Genomic DNA, 26,248 nt, shown 5'->3' on the forward strand with positions numbered 1-26,248 from the left:
TCTTTTCTTGTTTTGATGATACATTGATCTATTACAAATCACCTGAGTGAAGCAGAGAGTGGAATTATTGACGGGAAAAAGGGATAATGTAATGGAAGAAAAAGAGGATGGTAAACAATTGACTTAGGCTGATGATACACGGGGCAGCTTTTTTTTGTTGAGCAATATAGCTTGGGCACTTTCACATTGAGAGTGGATAACAAATGTCTTTCTGGATACTTTAGATCATTAGTCGGCCCCATCCCATCAGGTTGCCCGTTGGCGGCAACATTGCCCAAAAAGTTTTCAGGTGTATAAGCTTTAGGAATTTAGGCTCAACAGTCAAAATGAATGCAACTTTAAATATCTACCAAAAAAAAAAAAAAAAAAAACCAACAACAATATATATATATATATATATATATATATATATAATTGGTACATTTCATTTTGTGGCAAGATGTGGCAGACGGTTTGTCTAGAGTAGTTTAATTAATAATGGGTACTTCAACATTGGATTTTTACAGAAATTACTCATCAGATAACAAAATTTAACAAAAGTGAACACTCATTTAACCAGATAAATAATAACATTGTACAATGCTTCTATTCACTGCGATAAAGTAAAAGCTCATCTTAGCTATAAATACTTACTTCAAACTCTCATTAGGACAAATGTTATGCCCACAAGTGATTAAAAGAGAAGTTAAGAAAAGCCTTACATTACATTCACAGTTGAGCACTGACGTTTTAAATTAAAACCTTAATGAAAAGGTAAAGTGATGCTACCTTTTACAAGATTGAAGTTCATAGCTCAAAGTTTCTGTTCACAACACACAATTATGATTTTGTAAAATACTTCACATAGAGCCTGAAAACTAGTTTCCAATAACTGACTAAAAACAAAACTAATTTTTACATTGTTTTCAATTGGAAAAATCTGAGGTAGCAAAGCCAAATTTTGTGAACTTTGGATAAAAGAAAGTTGTTCAACAGTGCATAATGCCTAAAATGTGAACCAGACCTAAAAATGTATATTAAATATGTACAGAAATTAAGAAAATATCGTTTTGTGTTTAGTTTTGTTTTTTTTCACAAATTGCTGGTCCTGAGAAAGAACATTACATATTTTCTTACTATACATATATAAAAATAAAAAAAATCCCATCATACACAATATACAAACACATTCCACAAATTGTCATTACAAAAAGCCAATAGTAAATAGCCAAGCAGATCTTAAAATGTGTAGATGAGATTAAAAGTTACGGATCCTGCAAAAAGTCTTCGGAGTTATTAAAAAAAAAACATCTGTACAACAATATACATCTTTAAGAGAACAAACTCTAAATAAAAAAGGGGGCAGTATCCACTATCTGTAAACGTTTTGTTACAAGGCAGAAAATTTGGTATAAATGTGATGTTCAATTTCAAAAAGGTCAAAGATTTAAAAAAAGCTGCCAAGCTGCTAACAACTCATTCCCATGTCTGATGTTTAACCAGGTCTTCCTGAGGAAAGTTTTATTTGCCCCGAGTGTCTGTAAACAGACTGAGTCTGGGAGTCCTTAGTATATCCCTGGGAAGATGCGGTACGGGACAGCTTTGCAGTACTCTTCCCACGCAGAGCCATACTTTTTTCTGCACTGACGGTCATCCCGTGCATTACGGTGCACCAGTAGAGTGATCAAGTAGATCAGGTAGAAGTACGGGATCAAATGGTTGAATCCTACAGGAAAGATCAGGAATCAAATGCAAGATTTCACTCCATCTGAAAGGAGAACTGAAATGAAGTCAAACACTTACCGCACGGCAGAGACCAAGCCAAACCCATGAAGATGTCACCCAGGTAATTAGGATGACGGAGCCACCCCCAGAGGCCAGACACAATAAGACTCTTTCCAGTTGCAGTAGGAATGGTTTTCAGGTCTGATAAGATTTAAAAGACAATTTAAAGCTACAACTTTAACATTTTATGTCTGTTTGGTAAATGGGTTTCAAAACACTCACGAGACACTGCCGGGTCAGAAGGGTTTTTTCTGAAGACGAACTTTTGAGAGTTGGCTTTCCGGAAAATATAGTATCCAACTCCTGTGAGAGAAGTTAAAGACTTTAAAACGACTTTAAGACGTTTAAAATCAGAGCATATTGATATTGTGTTCTGTAAAAGTTATATTAGCATCTTTCTAGTGTAGTTGATTAAAAAAAACATGGCAGAAGCTGACCATTCATGGTGATGAGAGTAATGATCCAGAATACAGAGAGTTCACTGGGATGGCTGACTAGATAGTACGCTTGACAGGTGAATGTGAAGGGAACAAAAGCCAGATCTCCGAATGTCAACATAAATCCGAAGCCATCATACACTATATCCATCATGGTCAGAAGTTTCTCCTGAAATACAGTGATTTTGATATCAGTTTAGGGTTTCCACACTGCATTAAGAAATAACTGTTTGATTTGTAAAACTGCTGTTGTTGTACCTCATGCCAAAAGCCATCAACCACCCACAGGAGCTGGAAGATGTTGACCAGGAGCATCGCTGGAGAGGGATTCTCTAAATTCTGGTGCTTCATTTCAGCTTGCAACATTGCAAAGTTAATCAATACCTATGGAAACAAGCAATGAGTATGTTTCTTCAAAACTAACCTAGCACACTAAGGAATCACATGAGTGTTACTGACTCCATCCTGCAAATTGCAAATTTGACTATACATTCGACCACAAGAGGGAGCAATTAGAACATTATTCTAACCAAAATAAACCATCACAAGAGAAAATTAAAAACAGTAAAAAAAAAAAAAAAAAAAAAAAACTCACCCAACCCAACAGGCCTGGACGCATTTCACAGAAGAACTTGATATCGAAGTTCTTGATGCGGGGATTTAATTCTCTGCCCATGAAGAAGTCATAGATAACGTAGCCTAAAGGAATAAAAGAACAAGTAGAGTCTTTTAAATCTATTAACTCAACCCAACATACATGGAAAATCTCCCTTGCAATCTTTATAAAATGATTTGTCAGAAGGCTTAAGTAATTATAAACAACTGTGATTGCTCTATTCCAACTAGAACTGCAAAAAGTACTTTGAACTATATGAGAACTCTGTCTGGATAATCGTATAAATGGTAGTCACTAATGGGGATTAGTCACTTTAAAAGCCATTGAAATAAAAATATCCAGAGCTAAATTGAGAATACAGTCAATGCAGCCTGATTTGTCACCAAGCATCATACCAGAGTTGCCTCCAGGAGCGAGCTCATCTTGAGACGCCCAGCGAGAGCGGACAAAAAGGTAGACGCTAAGAAGAGTTACAATGAGCAGAGCCGAGGTGTAGAACTGCAGGAAGTGCGCATGGATGTAGCTGAGATCCACTTCCTGATACACGGCCACACCTACTGCCACAGCCGTGAGGAGAAGTGCATAGACACCTGATGCAGAACACAATCAGAGATCACTAAACAGTTCACTCACAAATACCTGAGCAGTAACATTTTAAAAACCGAACGTAAAAATGCCTCTTTTTAAGCAGGAGTCATTTAGATTATGACATTAGAAATGACAACATAAAATGCATCAACATTTTGAAGACTAACCGTTAATCCTGTATTTCAAAGTTTTCCCATTCTTGAGAGGCATTCCTTCAACGAGCTGTAGAGTGGAGAGAGATGAATGATTTATATGTGAACATTAACCACTGTTCTTATTAACTAAAACTACTAATTTTGTTAACTCAAAGCTTAAAAAAAAAAAAAAAAAAAAAAAAAAAAATGGCGACAAAACTTGATTTACAAACAATTCTTATAAAGATTGCATTGGCAATTAACTCAAATTTAATACTAAGTAAATAAGAACTAATTATTATAACATACTTACTATATACTCATGAAGTACTAAAATAACTTAAATAAAAACAAGGCTAAATAGAAAGCTATATAAAGCTAAATATAAACTAAAAATGACAAAGGCACATACAATTACAAATCTAAAATGAAAATAACAAAAACTAATTCAAAATACAGGTGCATCTCAATAAATTAGACTGTCATGGAAAAGTTCATTTATTTCAGTAATTCAACTCAAAACTGTGAAACTGGAATCCGATTATTTGCTCTCATGTGGCACAGATCGGATGTGACCGGTGTACGTGTAAGCAGGAAAAAACCGCATGGATTCTGATGTTCTCAGATCGGATTCAGGCCTCATTCATATGTGGTAATAAATCGGATATGAATCGGATACGTGCATTTGCGTGTGCCATGTAAGTAGACAAATCGGATAAATGCAAATCGGTAAATGCGAGCCGTACGTCATTAAAAAGTGACTTCAACTCAGGTGGACACCGCCAACTGAGATCACATGACATATTATAGGCGTGATGGAGGACGAAGGATACACACAGTGGAGCAATGCCAAGGTTTCATGTCTTTTCAGTCTTTGGGGCGAAGAGATGGAGCAAAAATGCAGGGTTGTTACAGAAATAAAAAAATTTGATTAGATTTCATATCGCAATATATATCGTAGAAAAATAAATATAATCGTAGTTTTAATTATTTTTCCGGGTCAGAACGTCTACGTTTGGTAGTTTCAGCAGTGTATAGTGTAAATGCAAAAATCGGATACGGGACACTTTTAAAAGATGATGTAAGCAGGTCGTCAAAAAAAATCGGATATAGTCAGAAAATCGGATTTGGGCATCAAGACCTGCAGTGTAAATGCAGCCTAAGTCTTTGGTTCTTTTAATTGTGATGATTTTGGCAAACGTTTAACAAAAACCCATCACCAACCATCATAATCTATTTCAACTCATGGAAACACACTACAATTTTCAGATCCTATCTTAATTACCCTTAAGAGGCTGGAAAACTAAACCAGATATTTTCCAGCAAGGCTCTATATCATCATGCCACCAACAGTGACTAATCTAATCTAGCCTGCTTTACTACAACTAACAGGCAAAGCAGAAATAAGAGCCATAGAGTTATGTAGTCATGTGCCTAATCCTGGGTCACAGGGAGTCATGTGATTGGTGGACAGTACCTTTCCGAAAGGGAGCAGGGAGAGAACAGCCTGGAAGAGAAGCCAGAGCAGGACGATGCCAAAAACCTGCCAGTCCCAGAGAGACTGAAGGGCAGGGAGCTCAAGAGGGAAGCTCTGGAGACTAGCATCCTTCTGCCCACAGAGAATGAGCAATGCCAACACAGCCACAGGCAACAGAAACATCAGGAAGAACACACCTGAAAGACAAGGGGAAATAGAAGCATTTCATTCCAATAAATATCATGGAGAAAGCTATTCAGATTGAAATGCACAGAAATAATCAATTTCTGACAATAATTTTCCTGCAGACTTACAATTGTGCATTTTTTTTTTTTTACAATTTATTTGTAGCAAAATTATTCACGTTAATGTTCTGTGCTGTGAATACAGTACAAAGTCACATTAAATTGCAGAGACTCACCAACTCTTCCTCCGAACTCCAGATCAGTTGTTTTGATGGCAGTGGGTGGTTTAGTTTGCGATAATACCGCCGTCTCTGTCTTTTGCTCCAACTCAACTGTCTTGCCATCACCCTGGTCCTTCCTGTGACGTAGATTGTAGCGCCCACCAGCCTGATTCTCAGATTCAGTCTCCGTCTTCTCCTGTTAGAACATTACAATAAGAGAGCACACTAAATATGAACACTTTATTCATTGAATTTGTCAAAAGTCACAGTAAAGACATTTATTTTACAAAATATTTCAATAAACAAAAAACACAGCTTCTTTCAACATTTAGAACAAGAAATGTTTCTTGAACACCAAATATTAGGATGATTTCTGAAGGATCATGTTACATTGATTTTTTTTGTTTTTTTTTATGAATACAAAAAAAAAAAAAAAAGTGTTTTTATATGTTGTATCATGCTTAATCACAAAGTTTCAGTGGCAATCAATCTTGCCATGAGTCAAGAAAAGAATCATTAGGATTTCACAGTCATGCTAGTGTAAGGCTAAAGCAGTCTGGTCATGCTTTGTAAAGTCCATTCAATTGTCCCATGAGGAGAAACATGCTGAAAAGTATGAGGATGTGATTAAACCAAGCCCACAGTCAGCTTTAGCTTTGTGTGCACAACTAAATGGGATCCTGTCACACATGAGAGGCACAACATGCATGCATCATGACATTCCAGCCTTCACTAGAGCAATTTCTAACATATCTGACAGGAAACATTAAGGAGGTTCTATTGTTGCTAGTGATTAAGACATTAATGAAACATGAATCCATGATGTATTCATACCTCAGTGACAGCGGAAGCTGTATTATTTTCCTCTTTCTTCTCATGTCTGCTGTTGCTATTGTTCTCGTGTGTCAGCGGCTGAAACAGATGATAGTCAAGGACATGTGAGGTGAACCCAGGAGGAAAGTAAATGAGATAACAGCATTAAAATGGTTGAGTTAACTGCTTTAAATTAGATTCAACTCCTATACTTGTAATCAACAAATACAAGAGAGAAAGACCTAAATGTAGAGCGTTTGTGTTTGTTCTGTCCTAGCAAACAAGTCTCCTTACCACCGGGGTGAGGCGGACCTCCAGCACTTCTTTGAGTTTTTCCTTGCGCACATCTGTGGTTCGAGAGGAAGATCGGCGGGGTGTCCTAGCTGGAGAACGGGAACGACTGCGACGCGGGCGTCCCGGTGAGCGAGAGCGGGATCTGGACCGAGAGCGTCCACCTTGCTTAAATACTGTCAGGCTCTGCAACAAAGAAAACAATATCCACAAGAAACTGCAAGTTAATACTGTTGTTCAATTAAATATCTATATAACTGGTTTTAAAACCTGTGAGTTTACAGGATTTTTAGGATTTTGAAACATTTGAAGAAATACTATGACATAAACTAATACAAATATTCTGCACAATTTCTAGGTCACTGATCAAATACGTAAATGTGTGTCACTGATCATGTGAAATCATTTGTACAGACAGTCAGGTGATCTTTCTTCCAGTGAAGCAGATGATGCTCTTTGAATTATTCTCAATTCATTCATACCGTGATGTCAGATTCCTTCAGCTCCAGTTCAGTACCATCTTTGTAGATGACGGTGTAGAGCAGAGTCTTGTTGTCATAACTCAGCACCTTGACCTCATAATAAAGGTTACTGCCAGGCCAGCGGCCCATTACCGTATCTCCAATCTGAAACCTTGCAGTCGGCATCCTCGTTTTCCTACAAAATAATTAACACAAGATAAAAGATACCTGAATTACAACCAATTCAACAGGTTTTCTCCCCACTAAAAGTACAATGATATGACTGAGTTCTAGAGATGGACCGATCGACCGCCAGGGACCGGAATTAGCCGATTTTCTGCATGAGTGGCCTGGACTGGTGAACGGCCGGCCAGTCCACCGATTTCAAGCTGGTCTATTTGACATCACACATACACTCACATCTGCATGTAAACATGTCTTCTGCATGGAAGTTCTTCACTGTGATTGAAGAAGACACAAAGTTTGCAGTTTGTAATAAGCTGGGTGCCAAAGTAACCCGTGAGGGAACAGGGCTCGATTAATGCTTGGCTGGGACAAGTAGACTTTTTAAAGGGGCAAGTGAGAGAGAATTTTATTTGCCTGAAAGACAGAGAGACTGATTAAAACAACAACAACTATTGAAACCTGGCGAACAAAATGATTCTGATTTTATTGCATTCAGATGTTTTTATGTCGTGCCAAAACTGTTGTGTGTCTCTGAACAACACAGTGGTGTTTTACTGAATGAATCCAACAAACTGAGTCAAATTCAGAAATCCATTCATAGACCGTTGCTGCGTCCCAATTCACCTACTTAATTTATGCCCTTAAATTATGTACTCATTTTGTGAGGAAGAGGCACATACTTTTGAATAGAACAGTAAGCAAGCTTTGGGACATACTACTTAGACATATAACTGTGTCTTTAATGGACGCTCTGTCGCTTAGTTACATGCATCCTGTCACAATTTAAACTGCACTGTAAATCATCTTGTCAAAGTTAGCATTATCCAGATTTCATTTAATTTAATTTCCTACCATATTGGAGAGAAATAAAGATACACATTGACCGGCCATTTAAGGGTTTATCATGCCAAGATCTCAGCTCTGAGATGACGACTTTAAAAGTTATTGACCAAATGTATCATTATAAAGTTCATAGTGTTGCTGCAGATGAAATATAATGTGGATAACATTAAATAATTTTTCAACGGGTTAGATATTGATTATTTACCAAACTCCTTTCTTTACCTGTCCATGGGTCTCGCATATTTACGATATGTTTGTAATTTTTTTAACACTTTTCATGCTTGTTTGTAGTTCAAAAATTTGATGTGAAAGATGACATTTATTATGATTTGGGGGAAAAAATTACCATTTATAAACATACTGCAAAATGATAAATGTTTTGTTACATACAGCAAATCACTTCTGCCTCTTTCCAGTCACAGAGCACAGAACGGAGTTGTGTAAAAGAGTGAACATCAGTAACAGTCCAGATTGGGGGGAATTATAATGCTGAATCATTTATTTTATTATGTAAATAACTGATTGCATCTAGAAAAAAAAAAAATTTCGCATCACCATTTTTACAACTGGTTCAAGCACTCAGACAGGTTTTACCAAGACAAAAAGTAGGTCTTCCACTAAAAAAACAAAGACAAACTACAAACCTCATGTTGGGAACCTGAGATGCTCCAACAGAGATTTGGTAGTGCCATTGTTTATACTTTTTGGGTCAATTAACCTATGAATAACTTACAGTTGTCTCTTCATATTACGCTGAAATATAAGTATTTTTACATGGAACAACACACACTTCACCTTTATACTTAATGCACATGAACAGTTGCTTGACCCTTCAAAACAAAACCGGAAATCTATCTTAAAGATAAGAACACGTTCAATGTTGAACCCATGAGGGAAACACGAGGGTAGCTGCACATGGCCTGATGACAGTGAAGTGATGATGTCAGCTGCTACCTCGGGAGTGCTGATGGGTCTGAATTACCCACCCAAAATGTATTCAGCACTATTGTTGAGCTCTCAATGGCCTGCCTGTATGAGAGGGATTCTACTATCACTGGTATCAACAACTTCTGGCCGATGAGACCATCTATCCATCAATCTAATTACTTATCAACTGTATTGTTTGAATAATTACTCAGCTTTTTACAGACATTCATTAAAACAAGTGGGTTTTAGTGTCAAAATAATACAAATGTTTCTGGATATCACTTTTTAGACATTTCAACAAAATCTGTAACTTTTCATCCAATGAAATACAGTAATGCTTGATACTGATAAATAATAATAATAATAATAATAATAATAATAATAATAATGTTTAAGAATAATTTCAAATTAATTCTGTTGTAAAGACCTGCCACCCCCAGCACTTCTGCTCACACACTCTCCATTATAGGAAACACCCACATGTTCATATTAAAACCATATGTTAAGTACTGCTCATAAAAACAAGTCTTCTACCCTAAAACCACATAATCCAATGAAACACATTCCTGAACCAGATCACAGACACACACACACACAATACTGAGATGCACTGCTGAGATCCTATGTGTTTCAAGAGAGATGAACTGAAACTATCGAGCAAAAGATTTAAACTGAGTGATTGTGCGTGGGCGGAGTCGAGTGCTTTTGTTGTGCATCTGAGGGGGCACACGACGACACGCGCGCTTTACTATCACTACGAACATCTATTCAAACTCACGACAGATAGTCTGGTTTTACTTTTTAAAACATCAGTATTTCAAACACTGACCACATTAAGTGATTTTAAATTAACAAGTCAGCGAAACAGAATAACTTCGCTATGGCGGACTGAATATAAACTCTGGAATATTTAATAAAAATGTGATAAAGTAAACTGTTATGGTGACTCATTGTAAGGTTAACGTTACTTCCATGTGATGCAAAGTCACCCAAAGCAGATTCACATGCTGTTCCTTTAACGCAGCAAAAAATAAAAAATAAAATGACAGGCATGGAGGGAAAACGTCATGTATTCAAACCATTGTCAGTCCGCATGCGAGAGACTCGTAAACAGCAGCAGTAAATCAGTTCATAACTTCATAAACAACGGATGCAGAAATCAACAGTTAGAATGAATGAATAGTCAGTGTATTAAACACAAACGTTCTGCCAAACCACAGAGTCAAGTAACTATTAAACGTGACTATTTTGCGCAAGAGTGCACATACAAGACAATGAAACCGAAAGGTCCGATGTAGATGATTACATTAACACAAAAAAAACGAATGCGGAATTCGTCAGGTAAAACAGTGGAGCTGTTAGCGAACAATAAACGCGCGCCGAGCCCAAGTTTCCTGTATAAAGAGCCGGCTGGAAATCGGGTTATTAATTCAAGTCGAATACCAAAACAACGCTAAACAGTTAAAGTTTAATAAAGATTTTGACGTGTTTCTACAAAATATTATATTACAGATAGAACTAGAGACCGTTAAAAGCAATAAATTAACGTTACTTCATAAACGCTGAGTTGCGGACGGGCTGAACGCTGATCTAACGTTAGTTCTGTACCGTTAACTACGCAGTCACAATAAAGCCATTCTCATACAAAAACAAACATGCAAAGTGAACTGATTATGATTTCTTACCTTCAGGCTATCTTAATATCTTAAAAATCCAAAGTTTATCCGCAGGACTTCATAAAATAAAGAAAATTGTTTTAAAACACTGGTCCCCGCTCTGAATTCGTTCCTCCCTCTGTGACCGCTCAACCTACCAGAGTCCTTGAGGGCGGGAAGCTCTCTGATTGGCTAGGATATCCCGTTTTTAAATTTTTGAATTTTCTGATTGGACGGCGGTGGGGTTTACGTGAACGTTGATTGGAGGCGAGGCATTTGAGCCCTAACATCGGGTTTTTACAAAATGGAGGGTCAGTCAGTGCGATATGAGGAAAGAGTGGATAGACAGCCGATGTGCTTCGAAACGCGAAAAGTTTTTTGAAAAGGGCAATTATAGTTGGTTAATAATGGATCGGAGCATAGAAAGGGTCAACATGATTTTTAATTAACCGTTTATAACTTGTGTATTTTATAAGAAGTGTGCAGTGAAGGGTAAAGTTAATGTTTTTAAAATACATAAACTCATCACTGGAACCAAACGTTTTTATTTTTTTATTTTTCTGGATTCATTTTTACGGTCTATAATTTTTACAGACTGATTGCGGTTCAGAAATATACTCTTAACCACAGGTTTCTTGAAATGTTGATTTATTAGTAAATTGTATAGATTTATATATTTGATGTTTAATAGCAATCCTATTTATAATAATAAGTATATATATATATATATATATATATATATATATATATATATATATATATATATATAAAACAATATTTGCAATGTCAACCAATCAAACTTTTTCATCACAAACCAGGTTTGTGTATGCTGAAGAGTAGGTGCACAGTAGATGTAGTTCAACTCTGTTTCCGTTTTTGCAAAGTTGCACTGCTGCATTTGACCTCAGCTGAATGCTAGCAATGCCTTACATGCTAAATCCTGGAGGTGTCAAGAACTGTGCATCTTGATGCTTGAACTGCTCATACTCTAGTAGCTGCTTCTCAACCCAGTAGGATTGTTTAAGAAGAGTAGTGTTCAGTAGCTGTTTGTGTAATGCTCATATTTAGTTTCAGTGTTAGATCAGTCCTGCGTTCTTCCGGTTTGCCACAGTTGAACCATGCAGCAGCATACAGAAAAGTAGCAGCATTTGTTACAGAGGAGTGATGACATGCTGAACAAGGTGTACATTTGTCATTTCCAAAGTCAAATACTCAGGACTGAGTAGATATGAATAAAAATGCATTAATATAGTGATTAGAACCATCCAGATTATGTTACTTTAAAAGCAAAACACAGTTTGGTAATCATACGTGAGTTCTCAAGTAATCAGTTTTAAGTCATTTGCACATTTAAATGCTGAAATAAATGCAAACAGCAATGTATTGCAATTTTTATTTAATTGGCTCAAACAAAACATTGTTAGCATGTAAGAAACTTTTAATTAACATGAAAACAGTATGGTACAACATGAACGATAGAACAGAAATTTATTTTAAACAAAGATCGTAAAAGTGTCACTAAAGCAAAATGCAAAGCAAATGAATAAAGTTATGGAGGGCCCTAAATTAATACTCTCTATATATACGCATTTAAATTTTTGACACATCAAATGCAATTTCCGAACAAGGCACGAACCATGAAGATCACAAACAGGTTTATCCAGGAATGAATCAACCCTGATCAATACATTTTACCTGCTTAACAAAGACCAATCAACAATAGTTATTTATTGTCAAAACAAAGGTGGATCAGGAGATTGTGACGTTCTATAGATTACCGTTTAGCTTTGGTGATAGTGCCGATCACAAAATGACGGCAGTCTTGTCGGCAATAGAATCATTTGAACTTCTACGGGTTTTTAAAGTGCAATCAATGCTGTAAACACTCTATACAAACTTTCTGATTCCTTGAGAGATCATTTTGAGTGATGGTTTGGAAGTGAAAAGAAATGAAAGGATTGATGAGTGAGCATAGCGGGAGGAAATGGATAACAGAGGGAAAAACCTGTTCAGAAAGAACGTCACAAATTCATGTTCTCAGTTATTCTCCTCAAAATTCGCACAGCCTATAAATCACACTTCATGTTTGTTCAAAAGATTTCGGGTCTTAAAAGGCATACTTCCCAATATAGTTCCCTAACAAAATCGTGTTTGGAAGATAAAGCCCCTCTTAAAAAAACAAGAGCCAAGTGCTTTCCAGTGTGCAGAAAGAGGATAAACGATAAATGCTTGCAGAAAAAAAAAAAAAAAATCCCAAAACCATTCAAGATGATGTTATGTGTGTCTAGGCCCTCGATAAGATATTCCTGACTTTTTTTCGTTGGTAAACACCCCATGCAAAATGAATAAAGTAGCCATACATGATCTTTCGCATCTTTGAATCCCAAAGTAAGGTAAAATTAGTAAAATGTCAAACCGCTGCAAATGTATTATGGCTATAAAGAGCTGTCCATTGCAAACTGCATTTTGAGAACGTGTATGGAAAATATAATTCAACCACAGTTTGAGGGCAGAGTGGATGATTAAAGGACAGAGAGAGAGAAATTTGCGTAACAATGCTACACTTATTGCTTATGAACGGAAAATTCAATTATTTTTCGTGGCAACCATTTTTCCCTTACCAATCATAAGAAGACATGCACTGAAATCGAAAAAGAAATACGAAAAGAGCCTACGGTGAATAAAAAGTTCATAGTATTTCTGGTTAGCACTATCTACAGATATGGTCTGAGCTGACGCTGACGTCAACCTTAACTTCGATTGGCTGAGAGGATTTTGGTAGAGAGCTACAATGACATACAGTAGAAAGGCATTGTCCTTCGTGATCTTTCTGAACACTTAGCGAACACACAAGATGAAGGTATACAGATAACAGTGATTAATTGGAGACAGCCTGTCGAGCATTCACTTTTGAAAAGAGAATAATAACGAAAACCATCCAAAAGAGCAAGTAAGCTACCTGATGTGGTCATGGCGTACATTAGAACAGGTTGACTGAATGACTTGCAGGTATAATGTTTATTTTGTTGTCATTTTAATGTATATATTCTGGTTAAAATAGTAGGAAGACAAGCTTTAGAGTCCTGCAGCAATAGACCATAGTCATTTGGTTGGCCAGATTCAAGGTTTTGCTTTATACAAGGCCAACTTAATGTAACTTCACCACCACCACCTTTTTAAATTCATAAACAAAGCCTGCCCTTTGCTAAACAATGTGCAGTAAAATGAATGTCATCTGCTTGTTTTACAATTTCACTCTTCGATGGTTAATACAGTATGTAATTCAGTGTCTTTTTTCTTTCCACAGTAAAGAGTCATCCATTGCATACTGACAGTCACTTCCTTAAGACTGTGTCTTGACCCCCTTCAAGACGGGGCTTTTGGTGTATGGCGTTGCTTTGAGGCATCTGGTTATCCTCTCACCGTTACGCCTCTTATGCCCCATTTTTGATGCTCAAAACTTCATCGTAGATCCTCCGAATTATCATGGTTATTGTGATCACCACTGGTTAAAACTGTAATTCTCCATTTTCATTGCTTTTGAGATAGTGTCTTAAACTGAAGCTGACCTCTGAAGTGACAGATTGTGGATAAAAAAAATACAGGTGCATCTCATCCTCCTACGCAGAGTTTGACTTGCCCAACTCCTCCCTGATTGCTGAAAACACAAAATCAACAGAAGAATTAGAAACAGTCCTCTAGCAGCACACTAACAGTAAAAGGTTTAGACACATACTCGTTCATTATAATGGTTTAATATATTCTAATATAATAGTGGAGATATTAAAACTATAAAAGAATACAAAAAGATGATATGGGAATCATGCACTGACCAAAAACAAATTAATCTCATATTTAAAATATTAAATATTATGCATCCTTTGTATGCTGAACACTTGTCACTTGTTATTGCCCATTCAAACTAATTTATTTGTAATTAAAGGCTTGTAAAGACACTTTTATTTGTTTAAAATAAATAAAAATGGAAAACACATAATAAATTATTAATATTTGTAATAATTCATTATTATTAGCCACCACTTTGGATATTAGCGAAATAAATTAAGTATTTCTTTTTTTTTTATTATAAACATCATCAAGAATTCAAGCATAAGCTTTTAGATCAAAAATGTTTTCAGGATCATAAAAAACAAATTCAGTCAAATGTGTCCAAACCATTGACTTTTAGTGTCAAGTATTTTCATGTTCCTATTGATTTAAAATGCAAAATGTGCATCATATATAATGCCAATACAATGCAAAAACATGTTACCATCAATAAGTTCTTCTTTAAGCTTCGATAGTTCTTTCCTCATCTCCTCTAGAATGTCCTAAAAAGCAAAGCAATACATGTGTAATTAGACTAGAATATTATTTAAAATACTCCACAAATCAAAAGGAGCCAAGCAACTTAAGTTGCATGTGCATGTCACTGAACTGTTTTCATGTCAGTAAGATTACATATTCAATAAGAATATATGAACTTGAGAAGAGAAATGAGCTACCATGATACTGTGGCAAGAAAAAAAAACTATGCTACGAGTTCTTAATAGAAGCTGTTATCTTAAATGCAGTTGGCCTTGACCGTTAAATGAAAAGATCACCAGGTAAGTAGATGCATGTAATAACAACACTCAGTCACAATTACTGCTGATATACTGTAAGTAGCTCTTCGACACTAAAAACATTCTCTGAACAAAGCAGACAGAGCTGAGTGACTTGAGTAACAGTGTTCTTATAGATAAGTAAGACTCTTACATATGCCTTTCATATCTAACATGCTCATTCATACAGAAGGGAGGTATTGCCTTTGTAGAGAGGTCTATAAATGTACACGCCCACAAAAGCATAACTGTACACTGTCAACCAGTATTTCTCCCTCCGTTTTTTAGGAAGTGCTGTAATATCAAGCAGGTTTTTTCAAATGAGGAAAAATGAGTAATTGTGCCACTAGCTTTGGTAACACTTTGCCAACCTATTGAGGAAGTGTACAGCCCCTCTTATCAAACCCTGAAGGGCTAAAAGTTTAAATGAGTTTCAGTTCTTCTCAAATTTTGAGAAGTACCTGTTTCAATCTGTCATAGTCGAGAGCTTCTGTTGGCACCCCATTGGCACTTATGGATCCGGTAGGAGTTGGTGTAGACCTTGGTCTAAAGAGAAAAGAATTTGCGTGAAGCAATGCTATTTTAGTCACAGAAATGAACATTGTAGAGGCAAGATGCAAGACAGAAGTTTAGAAACACGCTTTAACCGTCATTTCAGATGCTGTGCAAATCTACACTATTCAATCACAATTGGTGATATGCACAGCATTAACAAGGAATCATTTCAAGATGAGGGAGGAGAATGCAGGGCATTTTAAGATTTCTGGTAGTTGGAAACCTTGTACTGCAAAGGAAATACACACATCCAGATATATATGCAGAACTGGGTGAAATGTACATGAACACCATAAGAATTGTATTTCCTTGAGAGGAGCGGGCACATTCATCGAAACCAACACTTTTGCAGACCCAAAAGAAAAACATTTCAAAGCACAGCAAACCAAAAACCACCGTTTGAGACACCATCCACACTTCAAGACACACAATGCAGCTGCCATATCACTCTCATGCGTGTCTGTGGCTGATTCAGACAGGATACTATTGCCAACACAATAATCACCATAGGGTGGGACATGGGAAGTGAGGGATATGACGCTTTATCTCTCCCAAAAGAAATGAATGCTGAAGAGTGGGTTGCGTTGTGCAGAAAGGAAGCAGAAGTCAAGCGGATGAGAACATAGACACAGCTTACAGCAAAAGTTATGTGTAAAAATACAAGAATGTTTCGCCTGAAGTCTTTGTATCAAAGCTTTTTGCATTTGGAGTGAAAGGATAACTGCCTTCTTTGGCAGAATAAACTAAATTAGAAGTACATTTGTACGCTCTCTTTTTGTTGTTCCATGAAGATCATATTTAAACTGTCTTAATTTTATACTTTTTCAAATGCCTTATGTATAGATTTTGTGTTACTCTTATCCAAAACCTAGACTTTCACTTTTCATCTTGCATTATTACATTTGAAGAACTATGATAATCCATATGAGTGAAACGATTATAAATTATTTACAACATTTATATTGTGTGGAAATGATTTATATAGACCACCATTCAAAAGCTGGGGTCAGCAAGTGTTTTAAATGTTTTTAAAAAAAGTATCCTATGCTGCTCACCAAGGCTGCATTTATTTGAGCAAAAAAACAGTAACCTGTAATATTGTGAAACATTTTTAGAATTTAAAATAGCATTTTTTTTTCAGACATAATTTAACAAGTAATTTGCACCATCCATTACTTCACATAACTGTCACATAAACCTTCAGATATCATTCAAACACACTGATTTGATGTTCAAGAAACATTTTTCATTATCAGTGTTGTAAACAATTGTGCTGTCTAATATTTTTGTGTAAAATGTGATATATTTTAAGGATTTGTTGATGAATAGAAAGTTCAAAATAACAGCATTTGTTAAAAAACTAAAGAAAGAAAGAAAATAAAAAAGTCTGTACTGTAAGTTAATTTGAAGGCAGCCTTGCTGAGTCAAGGGATTAACTTCTATAAAATGAAAACTTTTGAACAGTATTGTATACATTTACACAAATTACCACTGGGCCTCAGATCTGGTGCAATTTACATTTTTCAAAAAGTCCACAGAATCAAAGGTTTTCAAAGTTGAGGAAACACCCATTTATTAAATATGCATCTTTATTATAAAAGAAGCAACAGTTTTGAAAAGCATAACGTTTTTTATTTATGCCATTTCATGGTGGTTATACTGTTGGCAACAGCAAAATCTTTGTTTATGGACAAGAAAAAAAAAAGAATAACCGTAGACAATCATTGCACCAACCCTCATCCTATTTAGAGAGCACTCTCAGCAAACAAATTCTAGAAAGAGTTCTCAAACTAGCCTCTTATACCTGTTTAAGGAATCATAGTACTTGTCAGTACCCATCTGATTTCTCCATGGTGTGTCCCGTCTGTGAGAGTAAAGAGACTAACCAGGTCAGAGGTCAACAGCGTGGATCTGAACTATGCATACTCATAGTAATCTTCTGAATGCACTGGTTCCAACTCAGGTGAAAGGAGAAATTTCAATTCCAGTGTAGCCCTACTGAAAAGTGCTTCAACCATTTGTATAACTGCCCTTGCAAATGCATGAAAGGATATAATATACTAAAGCAAAAGGAATAAGCAAATCCTTCAAAAAAATGCTGGACAGCTCTGGTAGACACAGATCTGATGAGAAGCAACAGCACTGTGCTTTAGTGATGTGGAGCGCGGGACCCGACTGCCTGCATTCTCACATGCGATTGTGAGGGGCCCCGGCCTGCAAGCATGTGATACAAAGCAGTCGAAGCAACAATAATTCAAATTAGCTTTGAGAAAAGCAGGACCTGTTGAAGACTTAGATCCCAAAAGCTGGACATTTCCTTCAAAGGGTATTATGAATTGGTGGAGGTGTAATTCACACACTGATTCAACCCATCAAAACGACATGCAAATTATTACCTTCCGATGACTGGTGATTTGCTACCATTCATGGTGTTTGTCCTCTCCCAAGGCTTTCTGGGCATATCTGTAAAAAAAATAATTCATGTAATTAATGTAAAATGTTGGGATAATTGCAGTCTCTTATTTCACAAAAAAGCTATGGTTATGCTTCAAGGCCCAGACTGTACATTGAAGAACATTATTTTGACCTATTGCAAGTGAAAAAAAAAACAACAGTTGCATTAGTTTTAGCCTCATAACCAGCAGTTAAATCTGCACCAAAGTACCAGACTTTCACTGAACAACAAAAAAAGGTATAGGAAATGTTTTCACCTCCTTTTAATAGTTACCCAATTCATACGACTAACCCAATGATTCTTATGGAGCATTATTAGAAGGTTAGCTGCATTTTAATCGCTTGTTTTTAGCATAGTTTCTCTCGCTTACCTGGAGTGCTACAGGCTGACACTTTTGGAGTTATGGTAGCCTCAGTGTCATCCTGACAGAAAAATAAAAACTTAATCAATTTGAAAATCAGTCAGATGAAGGTATGATCATATCAATACAATGAAGCAGTCTATATGCACATATTTAGAGAGAGACCGGAAACAGCTGAATGAAACTAACTCACAGCTTTCTGCTCAGGCTCTGGCGATGATCCCTTCTCAGCAATTCTTCTCCTGTATCAAATCAATGGTAGGATCTTACATTTCATTACAATACTGGATATTACAGCCCTGCCAACCTTGGAACCATTTTTGCAACCAGTTTGACGAGACGGGACATTGGGTTTATGGAGATGCATATATTCCTAGATTCCTAGTTACATTATTAACTGAAGCTTAGTCCCTGGTAACTGATGTCAAAATCGTAATTGCACAATGTGCAAATTGCATGATTGAAATGTTAAGGTTAGCAGGTCTGCATAGTTTGCAACATTACAGTTAGCCCACGGATCAATACATACCTCGGTTTAGTTCAGTTCAGTTCTAATGGCTTTAAAATTTAATTTAGAAAAAAAAAAAAAAAAACTCCAGTACACTTCTGTACACTGTAGAAAAACAAGGATTATCATGTCTACAGATTTCTTTTGAGAGAAGTATTAATTTTATGGATTGGCCTATAAACATATGTAACGTCTGTTTCATTCATGCTGGTAGCCTGAGGGGCCCTTGTGCTGAAAATCCATACATGCATCACAGAAGTAATCCCTAATATGGACAAAGACATCTGATGTTGTGGAGTAAAAACATGGTAGAATGTTCTCTTTTGTTGGACAGCAGGTTTAGAAATGCTTCTCATTATGTCATTAGTCATTAAGCCTTGTTGCTTTTTCGAAAGCTTGTTATAAGCAGAGAGACGTTTTCCCATCTAAACGTGTAAACACATGGACACACACAAACAGGCCCAGTTTGGAGAGAAATAAAATCTTAACTGAAATTATTTAAAAGCAAAACAGAAAAAAAACAAGTAATGACTACTGTAATGTCCTCGCTTAAATGAGTCAGACGGCAGGAGTGGAAGGGTGATCGAGCAGGATGTTGTCTTGCTGACAATTTAATGATAGCCCTTAAGCATTTGTCAATCCTCCCTGCTAGATATTTGGGGAATGAACCCAGCACTCTGATTGGCCAAACTCTTCTTCTTCTGCTGTCGCTTGATTTGAGTACGGCTCGTGCACAGAAGCCTAACCAGGTTTTTGAATAGTTTAGAGTGACAAATCAGTGTGCTTTGAGGTCAAAACACGTGCCCGCTATGCAAAAATGCATACAGGTTGGCAGGTCTGATATTATACAACATTCTGATAATTAATCCTAAAAACAGAACTTTTTATTAGTAAGTTCTGAGACTAATAATTGTTTGAAAACTAAGCCCTGTTTCTATCACTGCAATCATTCTGGCATTGGATACAGAAAAAGCAGATAGTTCACCTCCTGGCCAGCAGGGCGCTCATCTCCTCCATCAGACCTCCTCCTCCTCCAGGTAAAAGACCATTTCCACGGGATGCCTCTGGCTTGGGACCACCAGAACTCACCGCAGATCCTGCCTGGGGCTCATCACTCTACAGTAACACGTGGGATTTGTTACTGAACATGTTTAGCATTTTTGATGATGTTTCAGAAAAAATAAAATTGTTGTTTCCAGCTTTAGGGTGCAGTGCAGGGTCAGAAATAACTTTTCAATAAAGGAACAATATTTGTCCTCTGGAATTTATTTACTTGGACAATTTTTTTTTTTTTAATTTATTTATTTTACCTTCCAAGGGCAGTTTTTATAATTACCTTATTAAATGACAAATACTTAAATTTAACCAATCACCTCAAGCAATCAGAATACTATGTTGTTACCAAAGCAATGTGATGAAACATGAGCAGATCTAAATTTAATGCTATTCATTAATTTTGACATTTCACTGTAATTGTGACAGCCATAATAGATATAGTTTAATTGTCCAGGGGCATTTTTTGCTCCCTTATCTTGAGTTTGGGGTGGCATTTCTGTTCATTTTGGTGGAAATTTGTTAATTTCTGACCCTGTGAAATGTGCTAACATGCTTCAGGTGAAATTTAATGCAAATGGGAGCTTTACAGTCCTTGAACCCTTACCCTTGGCACTTTCTTTAGCTTGGCTCCAGCAAGGGCGGCTGCGAGCCCAGACAGACCCTTGTTCTCCTCTGTGGTGGGCGAGGGGGTAAACAGACCCGAGGGCAAAGGCGGGGCTGGGGGTGGAGCTGGTGGAGGAGCCTGGCCTGAGAGTGGAGGCGGTGGGCCAGGGGGAGGGGGAGGACCTGTTGGGGTGAGTGTGGGGGGCAGAGGTGGTGGGGAGGAGGAGGGGGACCAGGGGGTGGTGGAGGTCCAGCAGTGGTAGGAGTCACAGTGGAGCTGGGAGGGAGTGGTGGTGGGGGTGGAGGGGCTGGTATCCCCTGTGATGAATCTGCAGTGATGAATAGACAAAGAACAAGACCATTATAACATGTCTTTATAACTTGCTATGATCTAAATCCAGGGCTGTTTTAGTTTGTGAAATAGATCATCAAAATCAGAATGAGGATCTCAGTATAATATAATATAATATAATGTTCAAAAGTTTGAGGTCAGCAAGATACTGAATAGAAAGGTCAAAGGAACAGCATTTATTTGAAACCGAAATCTTCTGTAACATTAAAAATTTCATCCTTGCTGAACAAAATTACTAATTTCTTTAAAAATAAAATTTGTGCACCGTAGTGTAATAAAATCCATCGATAATAATAATTAAAATAAAACAAACAAATAACAAAAACAACAAACAAAGCTTACACGTAATAGTGAACGAAGACAGATGACATTAATACATGACGTGAACATACTAAACACTTGTCAATAGCTGATGATCATTAAACCAACTTCCACAATGAAGAAACTGATGATTTATCATAATATTAAACAAATCTATACATCAATTTAACAAAATTCAGATATATAATTGGGGTAATGGTTTCATTCTATTTAATCATTGTAACTTAAAGCTGATATTGCATGTAAAAATCTTTACATTTCAGGAACAAATCCGTTTAACTAGTTTTCACATTTGGCTGTTTTGATATAAACAGCTGAAGTTTTTTCAAGTCTATATGACAGGCATGCCTGTCAAACACACTCACGTTAAGCATATTAGTGTGTAGAATTTAGCTCAGCGTCAAGCTGCATCATGCATATGAGGTGTGAAGTCTAAAACCTCTTCTATAAATAACTCAGAGCTGATTTTATTTCTTCATTGCTGTATTGACCTGACCTCACATGAAATGCTCCATTTACTGTATGCAGTAGGGAACAAAACAAGCATTCAAGGATAAAAGTGTAATCAATGTTATTTTCATTCATTTCATTTCTTTTTAAAATAAGGATGTTTCATGAAACAAATGTGTGAATGTGAAGAATAACCAAACAGGATGTGGGGCATCCAGTTATTGATCATGTAAAGCTTACTGTGCAATGACAGTTCACTTGTACATGTTAACATCTAGAACTTCTTTACCATAAACCAGTAATCAGAATGAGATGGTTGTGATAAACGGCAGAAAAACACTGACGAGAACTAAAGCAATGATATCGCAACTTTGCAGTCCACGAGACTCAAATCCAAGTTTCATAAGAGAGATGTGTTTTCATGCCATGCTATTTTACACAATCACGGGCCACACAAACGAGCATCCATTAAACCGATGAACCCAAAAGACAAGACAAAAAGCCAAACATTTCCTAAGGACTTTTCGTATTGAGCCAAAAAGCGAATCGCCAATTGCAGCCAAAAAAGTAACCCAGCTCAACATGGAAGCCAACCTCTTCGAACCCCGATTAGCAGGTTAGTGGAGGCTGAGCGACACAGAAGAGGCCTTACCCGGCTGGCAGGGGAAGTCAGCAGGCTGAGTGGGCAGCTCTGGAGCAGAGGAGCAGGAGTCTCCCAACCCAGAGTTTACAGAGTGCTCAGCAGAGGCAGGGAAGGCTGTGGAAGGAGAAGGGAGAACAGCAGGCTGGGGTGAGGGATAAGACACAAGGGGAGTGATGGACAAGGTGGGCGAGGGGGAATAGAGTGGCGGCGGAGGGGGCGGCGTTGGCGGCAAAGAAAACGGCTGACTCGACACCGGTGATGAGACGTGGAAGTGAAGTGTGGTGGGTGGCCCATTGGGCGCCGAGATGGGCGAGGGGGGTTTCTGGGAGAGCGGACTAGGGGCCGGGATCATAATCATCGGGCGAGGACCCTTGGCCTTGCCCGGGGGGCTGCTGATCATGACCGGAGGTGAGGGCGGTAGGGGCGTGAAGTTGTTTGCCATCCAGACTGCGGATTTGGAGGCTGGAACTGGAACTGGAGGTGGAGCAGGGGGTGGTGGTGTGGGCGGGGCAGGCTGTCTGCGAGGTACGGTGGCGTAATGAGGCAGGACCGGGTGGAAGGCGGAACCAAGCGACGTGGCGAATCGGGAGGCCGAGTGGCGCAGGGGCGGGGTCGGAGGAGTGGCTGTGGAGGGCGATGGCATTGGTGGTGGGTAGCTGGGTGTGGAAGGAGACACGGGTGAGGAGGAGGTGGTCTTGTATTCTGGAGGTGGAGGAGTGTAGAGGGTGCTTTCAAATGCTGCACACAACCAGAGGACAGGACAGGATGGGACAGGACGGGAGGAAGCGGCAACCGTGCAAAGGGAAAGAACACAAGACAAAGAGAGAAAGGGGGAGGAGACAGAAGAGAGAAAGGGGGCAAATGAAGCAAGAAAACCAGCAGAGACCTACAAGACCATCATATGTACTTATTTCTGTCTATGAATGGGGAACACACTGGAATTAGTACAATCGGTTAGCTGTTGACAACTTCATGAACTGGAAAAGACTGATCAACTCCAATGCATGTGGGCAAAATGTTACACAAACATCTAGTTTAGCATGTAGTACTTTCAGGAGAGAGCACTGAAGGGTTACTGTACATCCTGGATGCATGTGTCACATGAGGTTAGTGTCCTAGCTTTGTCACACAACTGCTAAAGGCTAGTCATCCACACTCTGCCTGCCAAGAATATGCTAATGAAAACCTACACTTTTTTGTGCTTTCTATAGTCAAATATTTCATTAATCTGAATATCAAATTTAACCCAATAATCACACATTCCCGCTGAAACAACATCATTGGTGAGTCACGAGCTGTGTAAAAACGTATATTATGCACAAAAAAAGTGATAAACAAAACAAAAAACAAATATATATCACCATTCAAAAGTTTGTGGTCAGTAAGATTTTTTGTTGTTCTTGTTGTTTCTCAAAGAAGTCTCTTATGCTGCATTTATTTGATCAAAAAAAAAAAACAGCAAAAATAATTAAAATATATTACATTTTAAAATAATATTCAATTTTAAAATGTAATTTTTTACTATTAAAATGTCAAGCTTTTTAAACTACTTCAAACATTCAACCTAGGCTATCTCAAGCCGACAAAGTTGGTCTATAAACTTTAGTAAGTCATTTATTGCTGTGATGTCAAAGCTGAATTTTCAGCAGTCACATGATCCTTTCAAATTCATTCTAATATGATTGATTTTTTTGCTCAATAAACATTTCTTATTATTATCAATGTTGAAAACTGCCTAATATTTTACCGAAAACCTTTTTTTATTAATTCTCTGATGAATAGAAGTTCAAAAGAACAGCATTTATTTGAAATTAGTGTTTCAAGGGGACAATTTCTTAAATGTTTTCTGTAATTTATCGGAAATCTTCCACTTCTTTGCAATCGTATATGAAATATAATTTTTTTATGAAATTATCACAGATGTAACTGAAAGCCAGGCTTAGAGTGCGACACAATTTTATGCAGTATATATGTAACGGGAGCCCTGTTTCTCTATTTGCTAGGGCAAGGTAACACTTTTTACCTTATTTATTAAGTGCAAGTAAATTCTTGTTTTGGTTTATGGTGAGATTGCACTGTAAGAGTCACTGCCTGCCATATGTTGTCCAAATCTTTCTGCTCTAGTGATTCTCATAAGCAGCCTGCAGACACAGCTGCCCTCCTGCTGCGTGAAGCCCACCACGCCCCCCTTAGCACTCTTCAAAATACACGTCAACACACAGGCAAACACAAATTATCATGCCCTACATTCAGGTCATCTCTTTATTAACACTTTCCCATTATTCACGCTGGCTTCATGACTTAAGTACAGCTGATTTCTCTTTATCCTTTATTTAAAATTATAATGTAACAAATAATTAATATGTAACCTGTATCTTCGCCCTGCTTTCTTCTTGCCTCCTCTGCCTTTCCACACTATTAGCTTTAACAAGCAGGCCACATGACCCATGATGTAGCGCAGTATGTTCACCAAAGTGACTTAATGAAATTCTTCCACTCCTAGAGCACAAGCGGTCACATGGCAAGACCTATCGGCTGTGCTCCAGAGAGACTAATCTAACTTTATTAAATCAACTAGGGATCCTCACATACTGCTTTTAATACTAATGAGTTTATTAATTTAGCATGAACATAACTGTATACGACTTTAAAGTAAAAGTCAATGGTTAGAAAATAGTTTTGGCAATAATTTCCCATTTACACCAATACCAAGTACTTATAATTATGCATCTCTACTAGTGCGCCAACTAATGATATAAAATTTGTTGCATCCATTCAGCAAAATGTCAAGGTATTTATTGGATAATTCTAACCAAAAAGCAGAATTCTCTCAAGACATGACTCAGAAAAGTCACTGAGCCAAGACAAGATCCACTAAAAATACAACTGCCATACAGAAAGATTTCATTCCAGACAGAGAACTCAATCTGGTGTCAATTCAACACTCAGAATAAAACATTAAAAGCACCAGCGAATCAATACTGCAGTGAGAAACACATGAACTGCAGACAAGCTGTTCAACGTTCTGTCTAGAAAGAAAGCGAACAAAAACAACACTGAAGCATTCAGACATTTGTGATCAGGAAATGTTATTCTTACCCTCCTTGAGAGCATTTGGAAGTATGTAAAAAGAATATCACTGTTCTAATCGAATACAAGGCAGAAAGACAGTCACAATTTACAATTCACTGCCAGTGAATAAAGCTTCAGTTTTCTGAACAATGACGTCTCCTTCACAAATCTGATTGCCAGTGTGTCAGTGTAACACGACCGGTTGTGTTAGTAGTAATCTAGATTCAACACATCCCTGAGCAGCTGACACTGCTATGGAAAAATGCATCTTGCTTTATGCAAACTATTGCATCACCTCCAAATAACACAGATTATCTGATACAAAAACCACACATGCACTATACTTAACCACTCAAACGTTTATCACTTGAAATTACAATTCCATCTATCAAAGCCTGAGGCCAGACCTCTCACGCATCATCTGTGGAATAAACATCCCTGCCCCCAACACCCAGAAGAAAAGGGCCTATTTTTTCACATGCTTCTGAGAAATGTATGCAATGTGATGTGATTAACTCAATACAGACCCTTTTTATATGTATATATAAATATATATTATCTTATTGAAAGTTTCTGGTCTTTTTGTGAACAATTCATTTGTGCATGTTTTAAAGCCCCCCATTTGAGGGGATCCATAGTCTCTCTCTGCTGTCACCTAAATTCTCGAGTT

General features: G+C 37.4%; 1 protein-coding gene and 1 pseudogene across 1 annotated transcript; both read right to left on the bottom strand.

Annotated features, from left to right (window-relative positions):
• Positions 1 to 452: 452 nt before the first annotated feature.
• On the bottom strand, positions 453 to 10,767 carry LOC113063105 (lamin-B receptor-like). Its single transcript, XM_026233281.1, has 14 exons — positions 10,629 to 10,767; positions 7,009 to 7,183; positions 6,530 to 6,712; positions 6,257 to 6,334; positions 5,438 to 5,618; positions 5,017 to 5,213; positions 3,573 to 3,627; positions 3,213 to 3,407; positions 2,797 to 2,900; positions 2,460 to 2,585; positions 2,202 to 2,370; positions 1,987 to 2,067; positions 1,783 to 1,905; positions 453 to 1,705 (listed from the first exon to the last, which is right to left on the bottom strand). Exons 2-14 carry the CDS (start codon positions 7,171 to 7,173, stop codon positions 1,545 to 1,547), a joined length of 1,818 nt encoding a protein of 605 aa, XP_026089066.1. The 5' UTR covers positions 7,174 to 7,183; positions 10,629 to 10,767; the 3' UTR covers positions 453 to 1,544.
• A 1,208-nt stretch (positions 10,768 to 11,975) lies between these two features.
• LOC113063106 (protein enabled homolog) overlaps positions 11,976 to 26,248 on the bottom strand; it is a 56,830-nt pseudogene continuing 42,557 nt past the window's right edge.

Source organism: Carassius auratus, chromosome 45 (genome assembly GCF_003368295.1).
Source record: "Carassius auratus strain Wakin chromosome 45, ASM336829v1, whole genome shotgun sequence".
In the NCBI taxonomy this organism is placed as follows: domain Eukaryota; kingdom Metazoa; phylum Chordata; class Actinopteri; order Cypriniformes; family Cyprinidae; genus Carassius; species Carassius auratus.

Bases quoted from the DNA above. Each gene is read 5' to 3' on its own strand.
- LOC113063105 (XM_026233281.1), bottom strand. From the start codon at position 7,173: ATGCCGACTGCAAGGTTTCAGATTGGAGATACGGTAATGGGCCGCTGG. The intron at 5,619-6,256 runs GTATGAATACAT...ATGTTCTAACAG, and splicing joins CAGCTTCCGCTGTCACTGAG to GAGAAGACGGAGACTGAATC. The intron at 3,408-3,572 runs GTTAGTCTTCAA...GTTCTGCATCAG, and splicing joins TTTGAAATACAGGATTAACG to GTGTCTATGCACTTCTCCTC.